Genomic DNA, 16821 nt, shown 5'->3' on the forward strand with positions numbered 1-16821 from the left:
AAGAGATGATAAAATGGTGCTTTGTTTGCACAGGACACGGTCTGTGGAGTGGGGAGAGTTGAGTATAAGAATCGATTATGTTCTCTGATGAAGGAGTCAGGCCTTTCAGCAAGGGTATTGATTTATGCATTCAACTCTGCAAGTTGCTTTCCAGTACATCTTTTGCTACTAAAACTCGGTGATGTGAATGTCAATAGGCATGAACAAAAGCCCCATGTTTTGAAAAGCCTGGATATGTATCTGTAGGACATAAAAACTATTACATTTCTTTACTTTTAGCGTCCTTTGCAAGACATTTTCATAGATTGCTGGTAATAGATTTTGCATGCAGTACCCATGTCTGTGCCTATGCTTTATCATGAATGCTACTTTGTCTTAAAAATAACCTTTTTTTCCTATTTGTAAATAGCATTTGATCACAGTCCAGAAATATTTTATGCCAGAAATTATCTATCTTGAATTGCTGAATATCTTGTATTTTGGTAGGCTGCTATGGCAAGAGATGTACACTCTCTGGGTTCAAGCATCAAAGGTTCTTATGGCAACTGTTTTTTGGATACCTTCACAACCAGGAAACCATGCTAAGCCATCCCAGTAATCTCTGGAAAGACAGCAGAATAGAATAAACTGACATGTTTACCATCTTATCTTTGTTTTTAAAATATACATAAAAGCATGCCTTACAGAAAAAAAAAAAAAAAGGAAAAAATATGCACAAAGGCCAAAACAACACTGTGGAAAAAAAGGAAACAATAACATGAGAACATTTTATGAATATTTAGTATAAATTAGTATTTTGTTATACTGATACTTAAACTTCAACCAGTGATGGATTGGCATTGTCAATATGTTATACATCATACAGACTCAGAATAGGTACCAATCCTTGCCACAAGGCATCTCTGGGTACTGGTTTTTTTCTTCTTTTTTAAGACTTGGTGAAATTTTACAAAAAAAAGACCTCCTATTATAGATTCATCAGGTTCAAATGACCTTGACCTATAATACACAGCAGCAATCCTAACAAAATAAATGGTCAGCCATGCTGTTAAACACCCCATTTCAGCTTCCCTTCTGCATTCCAAGGTACCGTTTGCATTAATCCAACAGACTTTATTATCACCACTGTCCCCACACGACCCTTCCACAGCTGCAAGTCTGTAAGTAGCTAGTGAAGGTGGTGTCTGCCTGTGATCACAGATCTCCAGAGTTCATTGTCAGGTTTCAGGTCAGTGCAAACCATACATGTACACTCCTGATGATGATTTCTGTTTGGAAACATAGCCTGTTTCAAAAAAACATAGGTTCAAAAAAAAGGGATGGTAATTCTTGAACAGGAAGATGTCAGTTAAATATTTAGGATTAGCACAGAAGAAACCATAAAGTGTCTATCCCTTAATATCTTCAAGAAAAAATTATAAAAACTTCTGTGAGGGATGTCATAAGTAATGATATTTGGGGGAGGGAGATGAATTAAATGACATCCTAAATTCTGTATTTCTGTGGCTCTGTCATCACTGTGCTTGCCCTTGCTTGAATGCAAGCCTTCACAAGCAGAGACCCAGGGACAGATTAGCAGATGCCAGAGAGAGGAGGTTTGAAATGATATATCAAGCATGTAGGGAAGAAAACAAACACCTGAGCACCTGGAAGAGTGTCATATGCTCTTAGTCATTTTTCCATGAAATCTTTTTAATGTCTGAGGGTTACTCATGAACTTTTTATAAAAAAATAGTCATCTGGTCCACAATAGAGACTGCACAGTACAGATAGTTTATTTATTTAATATGTACTGGAAGGTTTAATTTAAGTCATAGATGGTAAATGTGGTTTTAAGAAGCAGAAAAGTGTCTTGAGAAACTAGAAATTGACTCTGCAGGACATAAAAACTTTCTAACGTCAGCCATTCAAACACTAAGGGTTAATGTGGCTATATTGGGAAATATGCAGAGTAGGTGTGCTCATTTCTGAGGATATCTTCTCACTGGCTATTTGTAGGAAACGGCTGATGACAATGTCTTTGGCCTTCATGGTCTCCATATTCCTTTCCCGTGATATCTGCATGCTGATTTGATCCACATTAGCCATGATAAGCTCCGAGGCCAGGATCTGAGTGGGGGATGCCCTGTTTGCTGTGCTATCCATGATGTACTGCTTGTACAGTTCCACCAGCTTCTGCTCAAGGTAGTCGTTCAGGGCTGAGTCAGAGAGGGGCTGCTGGTGTGGCCCCAAGCTCGCCAGTCTCCAGCACGAGGAGTAGCCTTGGCCTGGCTTTCGGACGGTGTCGCTAGAGGGGGGGACCCTCACGGACTCCAAGGCAGGAGGAATCTCTGAGGACTCCAAGAAGGGGCCTATGCCACTGTCACAAGCAAAATCTGTCGTGACTGAGCTGATGGGCACCACGTAGTCCCCAGCTATATGCAAATCGTTGTAATTCTTGCAAATGCTTTTGCAGGAAGGTGGAACCAGGTAGGTGACTTTTTTCGTCAGCCCTTCGCAGGCACGTGTAGCTGGAGATGGCTGCCCTGTGGGCCCAGGGTGATGCGCAGGCTGTGGGAGATTATCCTTCTGCCTTCTGCTGTGCTTGCTACCTCTAGAGCAGACTGAGGAAATGCACTTGCCAGCAGATCTGCATCTCTGAAGAAGGCTTTTTCCTTGTGCTTCATCCGTGGGAGAATAATTAATGGGTCTCATTTCATATACCACTTCATCAGCTGAAGTCTTGCTGTAGAGCTCAGGGTTCAGGTCTCCACAAAGGTAGGTGATTCTGTAAAGATAACCTTCTGACAGCATCCTCCTCCAAAGTCAAGGAATCACCAGCAGACAGAAAAATGATAAGAAGAAGTTATTACAAAAAGTTCATTATAAATTCACAATGGTGATTACACTCACAAGTCTGTTATAGCTGCAGAGAGATGTTTCCAATTTGGATGTGAACAAGAGTGTCTCTGTCTTTCCAGAGGATTTGAGTCAATGAGTGATTATCCTGTCTCCCTATTGTGCTGTTAACTCAATCATATCAAAGGATATTCTGTATAACACAACATACGCCATGTCCAATGCATCCAATGACAGGAGACTTGTGGAGAGAAGGACAAGAAGTGCTTTGTTGTGGAATAGCTCCTGTAATAATTTACACTTAAATATGTCTGGTTTTGCCCTGGACTTCATTAAGAAGCCAAGGAGCTTCCCCTGTTTTCTCATATGCTTTGAAGCAATTTTTATGTGTGGTTTGTCAGCTGCCTCTGAACTATATTGATTTGAGATTCATATTGAGAGTATCACCCCTTCTGTTCCAGACTAATCAACAACTGTAGGTTTGGTTCCTTTTTCACTAAAAAATCTCAGACCATTAAATTTGCACTTTGCACTTCTGCATTGCAATCAGGATGGAATTAATTGTCTCTCACTTTTAGACATGAAAATGTCAGTGACAAAAGCAAAACCTTTTAGAGGCATGATTCATCCGGCCTGGTTTAGACACCTAAGTCAAAATGAGGTGAACTGTGCCCTAGATTTGCTTATCACCCTCCAGTTGCTGTAAAAGAATCTTAAACTGATCACCCTAGATGTAGAAATCTGCAGTGTACTTTTGAAGAGACATATTTCAGTGCAATGCATAGGAAAATGCACATTTCAGAGGTACTCCAGCTCTTTCACTGTGAGATTAGTCACAGCACCAGCTCCGAAATCAGTTTCCATTACATTTCTGCAAAGGCACAGTAGGGTTCCAACAGTCGCTCCACTCTCTGAGCAGGTAGATCAGTTTGAAAAGCTGCTCAGACATGTTAGTAATTAAAGAGAAGACTTGCTAGCAAGGACACACGTGCATCTGCACAGTAAATGTTCTGCCCAAGCTTTAGCAGCTCCACTACCACTAAAACTGTTCTTAAGTCCACCTCTGTGTCTTTTTTTTTGTCAGATGTCAAGGATACAATCAATGGGAAAGATGTCCTAAAGAAATTGTTTAGTCCACCAAAGAGAAAGTAGATACAAAGTGAAAATAAATGAAAATTAAAATTATTTTTTCTTTCTATAATACAAAATATCTTGTGTGATTGAGAAACAAATAGCTTGTCTTTGCTTTAATTGCAAATACTTTTCTTCATTTACTATTTAACCCAGTTATTATCCTTAATGGATACTGCCTCTGTAGGAACAAAAATATGTCCCAGTTATTTGACAATTTTCCTGTCTCTTTCAAAACTCCTGCTGTGACGGAGTCCCAGAATGGGAACACCTTCCCACAAACTGTGAATGAAGAGGTGGCATCTCTCTGGCATATGCTGTACTATGCTCTGCTGCTGTCAATGGCTCAGCTTATCTTTTCCAAGAATGAATAATACTTAATAAAGTATTTAATGTGTCACAGTTGCTAGTGCAGAATGCTGCACTAATAATAATTGTTGTGCAAATCCTGTCTAAGCAAGGATATAGACTTTGCACAGATGTTAGGTAGGAGACAGTGTGAGAAAAGACTTTCCTTGGGACAGGGAATCACTTCCACTCCAAGAAGAAGAAGAAGAAGGTTGGAGGGAAAATAACTTTCCTTCAGACAGAAATATTAATGGGAATTAGATGTGTCCAAATACCTGCTTTGCTGACCATGGATCCTCTCTGATGCTGCCAGTTGTGTGAGATTTCCCACAGGCAGTAGCAATTAATGAAAAGTGATCTGCTTACACAAGAGAGGAAAACATCGTGTTCGGGGCTTGGCACTCCTTGCAGTATGCTGCTGTTGTCTTGCTTTAGGTTTTAGCTCTAATTAAGGTGCCCCCTCAGAACCCTTAGCCAAATGCTAGAGCTACTCAGGTTATCAACTAATCTTCCTCTCTCTTCTGCTTCTGTTCCTCTCTTTTGCAGTGCAAAGGCTGTTCCCTTCCCCCAGCCATCCATGGCCCAGATTTATTGCAAAGTCACCACTAACTTTGGCTGGCTTGAATCTGGAACTGTTATACATTTATGCTATTTTTAATGTGGATTCTGAGAAATGAGTGGAAATGTAACATATGGCCTGTCCACTGCTCAACCAACAAAGGCAAAGACGATTGTGTTCAGGTAGCACATGACACTTCAATCTTTCCTACTCCCCAGATGTGAGTTGTTTCTGCCATAAAGTGATGCATGAGGGAAACGAAACCTTTGGTTTCATTTCTTTGCATTCTGCTATACTTATTTTAAGAGTTTTGGAGCACACAGTCTGAGACAGGAGTGGAAACAAAAGAACTGGCAAATTCAAAAATATTAGGCTCCCATTGTGCTCAGGAGCTGTGTGTCCTGCTGAATGAGTTACAGGTTTACCCTCTAAAGTCGGCAAGGGCTATTGCACTAATCTGGTTATTCTACATGGAAATCTGATTGAAGTTTTCATAGGCAGTGTTGAGAGTCTGAATTCAATAGGGAGGTGCATATAACTCTGGTCTCTCTCATCCTAGTGCTTAATATAATATATACCTCTGTCAAGTTATTATGCCATCACTCCGGCAGACATGCAATTGGGTCACCTTTAATTTTTGCATTTTAAATCTGATAAGGATTGCAGATTTCATTAATTCTGATTTCTCCTTCCTCTTCTCTTAATCCCCCTTCCATGCCACAGACACATATATACACCAGGATTCCAAGAGCACAGAGATTACATCTAAAGTCTTTCAATATTTGGGTTTCACGCTTCTCAAATTCACATTTCACTTCCCTCTGCCTGAAAATAACTGCCTAACTTTTTGTTACAATTCTGATCTTGCATGTGAGGTGAACAGAGACATTTTCCTTGTGTGGCTACTGTCCTGGAAATGGGAGCTGACTACATTCTGTGTAAGCCTATTGGAGATAGAGGGAGAAGCCTGTCTGGTTTACGCTGTCTTTTCTATCTGACATAGTCTTTAGTACTTTCAGATGATCCTAAAAATTCATATGTCTTGCCTGGGGTTTTTGTTCAGTTCTCCAGCAGAAGAAAGCCTAAAGGTAGGATGAATGTTTAAAGTCACATGGAGAATCCAGTGGTATTGCCAGTGTGTGGCAGCAAATTTACCAGGTCATAATTCTTGTAGATGGTGACAATGTTTGCATAAAGACCCCAGACTACAGTCTGAGAGCAGGAAAACAGAATGGGAGTTCTTGGCTCAGGATAAGCAAAATGCTTAAGGACAGCCTGAGAAGTGTACACAAATTGATATCATAAATTGTGTCCTATACAAAAACCTGGATATGACCAAAAGTTGCTATGGAAAACAGAAAGAACATTTGATCTCAGAACAGCTGGGATCACACTTCAGTGGGGAGGGGGACTTTTTTTGCATTGTAAAAAAAGGGGACGGAAATTCACAGAAGAGACAAGCTCATTTGGAATATGTCTGGCTTTCAGATCTCTGTGCAAGGATCTGAGCGGCATTAAAGTTGTGCTGCTGGTGATTGGAGCTCCAGTCTTATCATAGGGTATACCTTGAGTTCTAATCGATTTATTACATGGGATTCCAGATGACAGTGTCCCTGTCTTGAAGGAACTCAAATCCTGTGGATCCATCTGTAATATTTTTTCCCTATTTTAAGATGTTTTTCCAGGCTGTGGAGTTACAGACAGATCCCTTCAGTGAGGTTTGGGATCCACCTCAGAATGCCAGACATGGATGCAAGAGTCCCAGCAAGCAGAATAGTCTGGAGAGTAAACTTGCGTGTGTTGCAGGACCCATATCTCACCTTCCACTGGGGCTGCTGTGAAACAGCTCCCAGGAAGCCTCAGTGCAGCCAGCGTGGGGAACCAGGATAGTGAAGGAGGGAGTATAATGAGCTGTGCATATGGATAAGCAGAACTTCTCCTTAGTGCCCAAAACCAACAGATGTTTGTAATCTGAACCTCATTTGGCTTGGGTACAGGTAATGCTGATGACACTGTGGTGATGTGGACACATCAGAAGGAAGAGCCATTTTACAGAGACACCTGGACAAGCTGGAAGAGCAAGCCAGCAATAACAGTATCAGGTTTAACAGAGCCAAGTGCAAGTTCCTGCACTGTGATGACATAACCGAAGAGTCCAGCCCAGGCCAAGATTTGTGTGCCTGGGGAACAGCCTTGCTGAGAGGAACCTGGGGGTCCCAGTGGACAGCAAGCCGAAAATGAGCCAGCCGTGCAACGGCAGCAAACCGAATCCTGGGCTGCACTGCTGACTGAGATAAAGATATGATCATCCCACTCAGCATTTGTTAGGCTGCATCTGGAGTGTCCAATTCTGGTTCCCAAACTTCAGGAATGTTGACAGACTGGGGAGCACCCAGTGGAGGGCCATGAAGATGATCAAAGGGCTGGAAAACCTGCCTTGTGAGGAAAGATTGAAGGAGTTAGGACTCTTCTTCCTGAGGAAAATAAGACTGGGGGTAGGGAACAGCTCGTCATAGTATGCCAGTATTTGCAGCTGCAAAGATAGAGGCTCTCTCTTCACAAGCAGCCACATGGAGAAGACAAGTGGCAATAAGTACAAGTTACTATGGAATAGAGCCATAGAATCATTTATATTGGAAAATACCTCTAAGAGGTCTTTGAGTCCAACTATTAGCCTAGAACCACCATGTTCCCCACTAAACCATGTCCCTAAATGCCACATTCACTGGTTTTTTGAATGATTCCAGGAATAATAAGAAATAGGTTTCATCTCAATTTAAAAATTAAATTATTTTACTGTGAGAACTATGATTGGAATAATCTTCCCAGGGACATGGTGGAGTCCCCTTTACTGGAGGTTTTCAAGACGGGATTGGACAAGCTTTTGCATAATCTCATCCTTTCCAACATGGGCTGCTCTCTGACTAAGATTCTACAGTAGTAGTGGCTGCTATTTGAGGTAGGAGTTGGCCCACTTTGCCCATGGCAGAAGAGAAAAGGAATAGCCAAGAGGTGGTTTCGCACAAGCATCCGAATGCTGCCCACAGGGTGTGTCACTTCCTCTCCCTGCTGCTGCTGCTCTGGAAGATCTAGGACCTGAAGGGCTGCACCATGAGGCTCTTTCAGCAGTGGTCATGAGCCAAATTCTTCTTGTCCCTGCCCACAGCTCTCTTCACTCTGATCTTTTGATCTTCCCATAGAAGAAAATACAAGCCCTGCTCATCTTCCTGGTTCACGTGTCAGCAGTTCAAGAGATGCAGGAAAGATAGGAGTACTTCTCCCATGTTTCAGTGGGAATGAGTATGTTTGAGAGAATAACAATCCTGTATTTCAAGAGTAGGAGGGAATCTCCCTGAAGGACAGGCTGAAGAAAGCAAGTGAGGAAAGACATCTTCCCCAAGAACACATTATACTTTATATGTCTACTGTATTGTTAAAGTTCTTGTTATACAGGTGTCTACCCATTTTTAATCATGCTAAATGGATGACAGTGAGTTTCTGGAGCAGCTGATTTCTTAGAAAAAAATACATTCTTAATGTATGCTTGAGTGCATACTGTTGTGGAGTTTGGAGGGACATGCTTCCATAAAAATACAATGAAAACTGTATGCTGGTAAATACAGCTTTTTGAGCTCTCAAATAATTTCCCAACCCAGTCTGTTTCATCAGTTCAAGTTCCTTGAAAATTCACAAATGCAAGCCTTGTTCATAATTTTCTACATTTTTCTTAATCACATATACCCACACAAATTAGGGTTAGGATCACATCAATCCAGTTGGATAGCATTTTACGTCTCATATCTACAGCTCTAAGCAACAGCTTGAAATGTGAGGCTGGAAAGAATAAGGCTCCACAATCATAAGGAGGACTTGACTACATGGTATTTCTACATTGAGCTTTTATGTTTTTTCTTCCTGAGGTGGAAATCATTTCATGTTTTTGGATGTCTGTGTTTATTTTAATGAGTTGTTAGTTGTTATCATGACTGAACTACATGAACTACAGTATTTTGTATCTAAGCATTTGAAGTAAAGGGACAGTACATTCATGTGCATTCCTATAGAAGATAACACACTTTTGAGAATTGAAAAGAATAAACAGTAAAGAAAGAAAGACAGAAAAGACTGGAGATGTTTCCCAGGAGTGAGTGAAATGGTCCACAAACAGGCATTGAAATGTTAGTCAAATTTTCTGTAAAGCATAAAAAGGGAGGGAGAGGGTACATGATGTGCATGTACACCCATGTCAAACTGTGAATTTGCAGCAAACCAGGAAACTTGCTGTGAATCAGGAAAACACAATGATAAAGTTTTGTTGTTTATACTTTTTAACATCATCATGTTTTCAGAGATGTCTCAGCTTTTTTTCTATGAATTTTTTTTAAATATGATGCCTATATTCATCTCTTGATGCCTATTTTTATTTCCAATCTACAAATAGCGTACTCCACTTTAAGGACTGTACTTAAATAGTACAGTAACACATGCAGAAAGTTCAATAACAATACCATAAGCAACACATCTGGTAATACTCCCTTTAAAAATATTCAGAAAAACATTTTTACTCTGATTTTGTGAAAGTCTTTAGAATTATCATAGGAACAATGGGTTTTTTTCATTTTGAAGTCACGTCGCAATCACAGTCGGTCATGGTTGTGAATATGGCACCTTTGAAGTGTTCTCATTACTTCTTAAGGCACCAGAAACTGCATGTGGACAGTTGCTGAGACTCTGCAAACATAGGCGCATTCAAAACAGAAAAAACGCATCTTCATTTTACCCTCTACCAGCTGTGGTCCCACACAGACAGAAGTGAGCCACTTTGATAAGCAAGGGTAACATTGTCATACATTTGTATAATGCATACAAATATTTTAGTTCTTACCTCCAAAGATACAGCAGCTGACCAGGTACAGCAAATTTGATGTCTTCTAACTAGTTTGAAGCTTCCTGTGTGTCTGTCCTACCCCAAAATGCAATGTTCTGTTTTTATTTCCTTTTTAAATACATTTCTAAGATAACATCTGTTTTACTTCTAACCCTCTATAGCAAAGAAGTAGAGAAAGAAAGTCCCTTAGGAGATCAGGGGGTTTTATAACTGACTGAACTGCAACACACTAAACTTGCTTCCCCTTTTATGTCTAAATGAAACTTCCTTGTGAAACCGTGTACTGTTAAAATAGCTGATTGCAACACAATCCAGGCAGATGGACTGTTATATGAAAAAAAACCCTGGTGAGTTGAACAGCCAGAACAATCTTAGAGAAACTTCTCATCTGTTGGTACCATACAGTGCACCCCATTTCGGTCACTATCCATCAATCTCCTTTTAGCTGATGCAGAGAGACATCTTGACATGCCAAGATTGTCATGCCAAATGGGTTGGAAGAGTGAGGTGCCCAAGCAGAAATGTATTCCACAGCAGGCCTACTTTGCTCTCTGCAGACCCTGGTACATATAATTTTCCATCAAACAGCACAGCACAGATGCTTCATCAAGGTTTTACTTGGTGTGGGCAACACTTGTCAGGAGAAAAGTTAGACCCAAAAGTTAGACCTTGTCTTTTTTAGGACTCAGTGCTTGCCATACCCAGGCAGGCAGCTTGTCTTATCAGGGGCAGTGGATGAAAATACCTTAGGCAAGCAGGAATTCATCCTCCAAGCTTGAGGTGTATGGGCAGTGAATATGGCTTTGAGGTTGGTATTGGACTATTCCTTAAAGGGCAGAGGACAAGTACTGTCTGAAGCATGGAACTGGACTGTTTTAATTGATCCAAATGGAACATACAAAATTTGCTTAAGAAGGCATCATTAGGTGTCCATACATTGTAATAATAAGAGAAACACATAAGAAATACATTTTAATTCTCAGTAAATTTTAACTTCCACATTGAGGACCATTTGGGTTTTTTTCTCAGAACTCTCGAACTATGCCAGCCAGAAACCATACTTCTAAGAACATAATTTCCCTAAATAATCACTGTGACGCAATATATGATTGAGACTAGTATCAAAGTCTTTTCCAGAGTCTTCTTAGACACAGACATGGAAAAAGTACATGTGCCAATCTGGCCCTACCTACACATCCCTAGCTAATTCATACAAGAGTTTAATAGGTAATATTGCACCCAACCATATGCCATGCTAGGATCAACAGCAGCTAAAATGCATAAAAACTGTACAAAATTGGCAGTTTAATGCAAGTCTCAACAGATATCTTTGCTGAAAAAAATGATCCCTGTGGAAACAAAGCTACTGTAGTGCAGACCAACTCTTTTTTGTTTAATATTAACATTAATATTAATATTAGTATACTTTTTTCCTTTAATCCTTCATTCTTACTATGGACCAATCTTGGGCTTGTCAGATTTACATTGGTCTAACACTTTTTTTTGTTGTTTCCTTATCTGGATGAAATTGAAGGGAGCAAGAAATAAATCACTAGGAAGTTTTATCTCTTCTGTAGATTCAGAGAGCTCTATAGTTACAGGAGATCAATATTTCTAGTTAGACTGTTGGGAAATAAATTTGGTAGTGTAAAAAAGAATTTCCGTAAAGGTCCTTAGAGAGTTTTCAAAATACTTTTTTTAATCATCTAAATCCATGTAAAAACAGGAAGATACAAACAGACAGATATTTAAAGGAAAAAGTGCTTCCACGGCCAGAAAACTACAGGTATCCAGAATCACTGAAAAGTCGACCTACTTTTCTAGAGGTACTTAAGTATGGATTTAAGACTTACCTTCAGGCAACTAGATTTGGAAAATATAAGTGGCCTTTCCCCCCCCCCCCCAGTCATGCACATGGAATGTTTACAGTTCTCTAGAGAACACCGTCTCTATTTCTGCACAGTAGCTTTATGTATCTGTGGAAGGGAGATGTAAACCTGTAATTTCTTGTCATATAAATTGTACATTAACATCCTGACAGTGTGGGCTTTGGGAGCATTCATTTGTTCTGGTGACCTTTTCCATATTCACTCCTGACCTTGGAAGACCTATCCTCAGCTAAGAATCGCTGTTCTATATGAATTTCTACCACATGGCTTATAAACTGCTCTGAGTGTAGCACTCTGAGGGCCTGATCCAGAGCTGAGTGAGCTGGGAGATGATACAGCACAGCGGCACCTGATCCCTTTCACAGAGATGCCTACGTGTGCTGTGCCTCCTGCACCCAGTGGAATAGATGTAAGAGGAGAGGGAAATCTTCAGCAACTCAGGGAGTCTTTCAGTCAGTCTCTGCATCTGTAAATGTAGCTCAAATTTTTTGAGGCCATGCGAACTAATTTTTGTCAGTGTACTTCACTACTGCAAGCCCAATGCACCAAGACTGTGTATCCCTATCCCCTAAAGAGAAAAGAAAAACATTTCAAGTAAACTGTTTCCTTCTCTACCACATTCTTCTATTCACAGGGAATTTCCTCGAGGAAACTGCTTTAATTTTGATGCCACATACATCTACCTTAGCTGCTTATTTCAGCTCAAGAGTTTGTTTTCAAAACAAATGGGCCAGTTGTTTGCCCTCACTGTGCTTTGGTTTGCCCCTTGAAGCACATGAAAGAGACTCCTTTTGGATGAAACTCGGTGGGAGGACACACACCAGGACCATACTTGAAATTTGCCATGGCCAAATTTCCCATGGACTTTCATGGAGCCACAGTGGAGCTGATCCAAAATCACCTCCCCCCCCATCCAGACGGTGCATCCTAGGGAGGCAGGGTTTCAGCAACCACTGTTTCTCTGCCAGCATCTCCTCCAAAGATGGTGCACTATTTGCTGATGTAAGCAGAACAGAAAAATGCTGTCAAGGGACTCACCTCTAGGATAGTACCAGACAGTCCATCATTCTCAGAGTAACCCTTGCCCACCAACACCATTGAGCTCATGTGACTCAGAACATTGTAACTGATAAAACTGCACTGCCAGAAACAGAAGAGAAGGCTGAAGTTCCTCCTGTACAGCTACAAGGCTCAGAACAGAAGTTCAGAATAAATAAATCTCTGGCCTGTTTGGTCAAACAGTGCAAATGGTCATCACTTTCAGGCAAAATGTTTGTATTCTAGAAATTATAAATTGGAAGGTTTTGATAGGCAATATTCCATAGATTTTTGTTAAAATTAATAGTGGGAATAAGTGCAGAACATAAATCTATTTTCCTGCACATATAATCAAGCAGGTATGTACACCGTAAGCTCTCTCTCATTATCAAACAATTTCAGCTCTATTCTCATTTGCTATGTCTATACCTTTAACCAGGAATGTTAAAACTCAAAAGGTTAACAGTATCACTTTAAGATTATCACCTGGTTTATAATTACTTGGTGCAAAGGACAAAGGAGATATTTTTAAACCTTTTGATCTTTGGAAGGAAAAACTTTATGGGAAGGAGATAAGCATTATCTAGTACTTCATCATAAAGAACAATCATGAATGATTTATGTTCCTTGCAGCTGTAAAAACATATATTTCAAGCTTCCCAGTATGCCATACTTGATTAGGGCTGAAACCCCAATTTTCAATGCATTTATTATGGCAGTATAATTAATTATTTAAGTAAACCAGCAGTATTTAAGCAGGGAAGAACCTCCATCATACACACTTTTCTTTCCTCTTCCTTCATTGCTGGTAGTAGAAAATAGATCTGCAAAAATTTCTAGGTAAAATATGAGGATTCCCATCTTCCAGATGGCAAGTCTTGTTTCAAGATATCTCAGGTTGAAGGGAGACTTCTGGGTGAATTACTCCAGCCCTCCACCTGTTATGTGGAAAAAAAAGGTGGCTATGACATCATACTCTCGGCCATGCACTTCCAAGGAGGAAAAGAAATGGTCATGGATGCACAGAGAACCTTACCATTCTGGAAAAGGTGAGGGAGTTTTGGTGCCCACCTGTATTTACTGTCTCCAGCTTCCCATGACCAGTGATGGCCCATGCAGCAATGGGAAGTCTGGCTGTCCTTGGCACCCAGAGCTTTAACTCCAGCAACTCAGGGGGCACAGTACCTTCCATGCAGTTAAATCCCTCAAATTCTGCACTCAGAGTTTGATACTTCAGAATGAAGTAGTCATTTCATCACACAAAAGTGACCACTAAATCTTTTAGTTAACTACAGAGGCAAGGGCCATGGATTTTTTGATTTCTTGTTGCATTATAATATATCTTTTTGTACTTCAGTAAAATAGGGTACATTTGCTGCCTTATATGCCTCTTCTATCCAAAAAACCATACAACCTATTCCCGTGTTCAATTTTGTCTCTCTTTTGTGGATGACATAAATATTTAGTTATATGCAGACATCTCTACAGGTTTGATCTATATGAAAATCAGGAAAACAAAAGCAAGGCCTTTAGGAAAATTATAAGCAACACCATTGCACTCTCCAATAAAATCTCTAAGGTCAAGGGGAGTTTTCTATGGGAAAATACAGCAGTAGTGGACATAGCATATGTTGTTCATCATTACGTTCCCAGCATCAGTCTTTTCTAGTAATGAGTAGCCAGTTAATAAAGTCTTTTCAGTTCGTGTTCTTTTCTTCTCTCACTAATTTACACGAACTAGGAGACTGACCTTGTCACAGTTCAGAAACCTTTCCCTTCAGTCTTAGCCTTTCTTCATTCATAATCCTTTATTTACCTTTTGTGGTCAAATTGTTCTGCCCATATTCTTTTCTTTTAATGGTCATAAATAATGCTGCACTGATGTATCCTGAACAAAGTACCTTATTGTCCAAGTGATCCCACTGGTGACAGAGACTATATTGAGGTTTCCCTGCACAACCACACATGGGCACATAAGCCTATAAGCACTGTCAGTGCAGGAATCACGAGTGACCTGCAAAACATCAGAAGGCAGTGCTGGGCGGGCTGCCTTCTTTCCATTGTCAACATCTGGCCAAAAGCCAAAAATGTCTCTTTTTTTTTTTTTTTTTTTTTTTTGGTCTTTTAACTATTACCATGATAACTTAGAAATGGGTGGGGTTTAAGCCAACAAGCAAGAATATCTAAATGCCACCTACTTTTTAGCACCCCTCAAATAATAATCAGAATAAAAGGTCTACAATGTGCAAACACATAGATGTATATATTTACTGGCATCCTGATGTACACCATGGATACTGTGTACAGCTTGCTCTCTGCTGCTGACTGAAATATCCCAGGGTATGATGAATTTCAGTTGGCAGCAGAGAGGAGCCTGACTCTGTAGCACTCTGGGTAGAGTGCAAACCACAACCACTCTTCAAGCAATGAAGCATATTCTCCCTCAACTCACCACCCAGCTCAGTAAAAGGGTCTATCAACAGCTATAACTCTCCTTATCCTTGCACCTTCCAGATATTTTTAGGTTTTTTTAAGCTTCTCAGAATACAGACATCAGTTCTGCTTCTTTCTTAGAATTTGTGTTGTGGTAGGCATCAGTATTCCTTTGAAAGGCGATTTCCAAAGAGGAAATTTAGCAATGTTGTTTTTTTCACGGGTGATTTTTGCTCAAGATTCATCATTCCTCTGTAAGTATTTGAATTTCAAAATATGTATATATACACTGAAAGTTTGGTGGTTTCTCCCAGTTTTAGTTTTATTTAATGCTTTTCATACATTGAAAATTTCTTTAAATGCTTGGAATTCGTATAAAAAATTTCACAGTAATATGAAAAAATGATTATTATTTTTTATAAACTTGAATGTGTAGCAGATAGGAATGATCAGAATTAGTATTTCAAGTGGCAAATAAATAAAACAGCTATCCCAGATTCCTGAATTTCAAAGCATCTCCTGCAGAATAAAAATAGTGCTTGAGCCCCTAACTATGGCAGATCACTTCCTACTACAGGGGTTCCACAGGGTTGTTATGCTGCATTCTTTACTCCACAAGTCTGAAAAGATTAGTTGCATATGCTTAATTAAGTAGCAGCTAATTGCATCCTATCAGCCAGATAGAAAAGCACATCATTGGATGATTATAGATATATATTAGTATATTATCTTAGTGATAAGTCTAAACAGTAGGTTGGGGATGAAATATTTTTGCTGCTTCCATCTTTTATTGAAGAGCCTTTTTACAGATTCAGTGTCCAGAGCAGAGACTCCAGCAGCCCACATCATCCTAGGAAGAGGGCAGCAGAAATGAAGTTTGTTTACCAGTGTTGCCAGAGCTTGGCTTTCTACCCACAAAAACATTTTTCTGCTTTTTTTGCCTCTGGGTGAGCTTGGAATCCCTTCTCAGCAGGTCTTCAGATTTAATAAACTCTAAGCCTCAGCAAATCCCAGCTGATAGGAGGAGGAGTTTGTTCTTTCACCTGCCTGCACCTTGAGGACAAGGAAGACTATTCATCTCTGCAGGGCAAGTACAGTACAATAGAGGCACTTTTCTTCCTAGCTCTCTGCCAGATTCCCACTGTGGCTACATAGACCCCCTGGGATAAGCCAGGATTTCCTAAAGGAAGAACTGGTTGATTTTAATACAAAAGTTTCAAATGCTATTTCCAAGGGTAATACAGATTGTCTGGAACACTGCCTACATATATAAAATCCTGCCATATGATACATACTCTAACTCCAACGCTTGCATTAGGTCTTTGTTAAAAATAAATCATGCGTCTCCCTGATAATCTACTTCTTGGTTCAGCAACAACTAGTCACTGGTGGTGAGGCTTTAAGATCAGGCAAAGAGCTTTTATCTGTAAAACTGGATTGAGCAATACGTGAGGGTTTTCTTTTTTAGTTTGTTTTACTATACTTCAGTGTAACATAATAAAATTGGAGGCAGTTGAGGTACCAAGAAGGCATTTTGGTCCTGCACTTTGGTCCATACAAACTAGATGCCAGCAAATCACTGCCCATGGTTTTGTTTGAGCTAGGTATTCCTGGGCAACCATGACATGAGTAAAGAAAAACAGGAAAGCAGCAAATGTGAGAGTCTGCAACAAGCATGGACAAAGTGTCAGTTCCAT

General features: G+C 40.1%; 1 protein-coding gene across 1 annotated transcript; it reads right to left on the reverse strand.

Moving 5' to 3' along the window:
* Positions 1-804: 804 nt before the first annotated feature.
* On the reverse strand, positions 805-9978 carry TASL (TLR adaptor interacting with endolysosomal SLC15A4). The gene is made up of 2 exons (XM_064646812.1): positions 9762-9978; positions 805-2797 (listed from the first exon to the last, which is right to left on the reverse strand). The coding sequence occupies exon 2, from the start codon at positions 2791-2793 to the stop codon at positions 1915-1917; it is 879 nt and encodes a 292-aa protein (XP_064502882.1). The 5' UTR covers positions 2794-2797; positions 9762-9978; the 3' UTR covers positions 805-1914.
* Between the last annotated feature and the right edge of the window lie 6843 nt (positions 9979-16821).

The sequence above is a fragment of the Pseudopipra pipra genome, chromosome 2 (genome assembly GCF_036250125.1).
Source record: "Pseudopipra pipra isolate bDixPip1 chromosome 2, bDixPip1.hap1, whole genome shotgun sequence".
NCBI lineage: Eukaryota > Metazoa > Chordata > Aves > Passeriformes > Pipridae > Pseudopipra > Pseudopipra pipra.

Coding starts and splice junctions, on each gene's coding strand:
- TASL (XM_064646812.1), bottom strand. CDS start 2,793: ATGCTGTCAGAAGGTTATCTTTACAGAATCACCTACCTTTGTGGAGAC.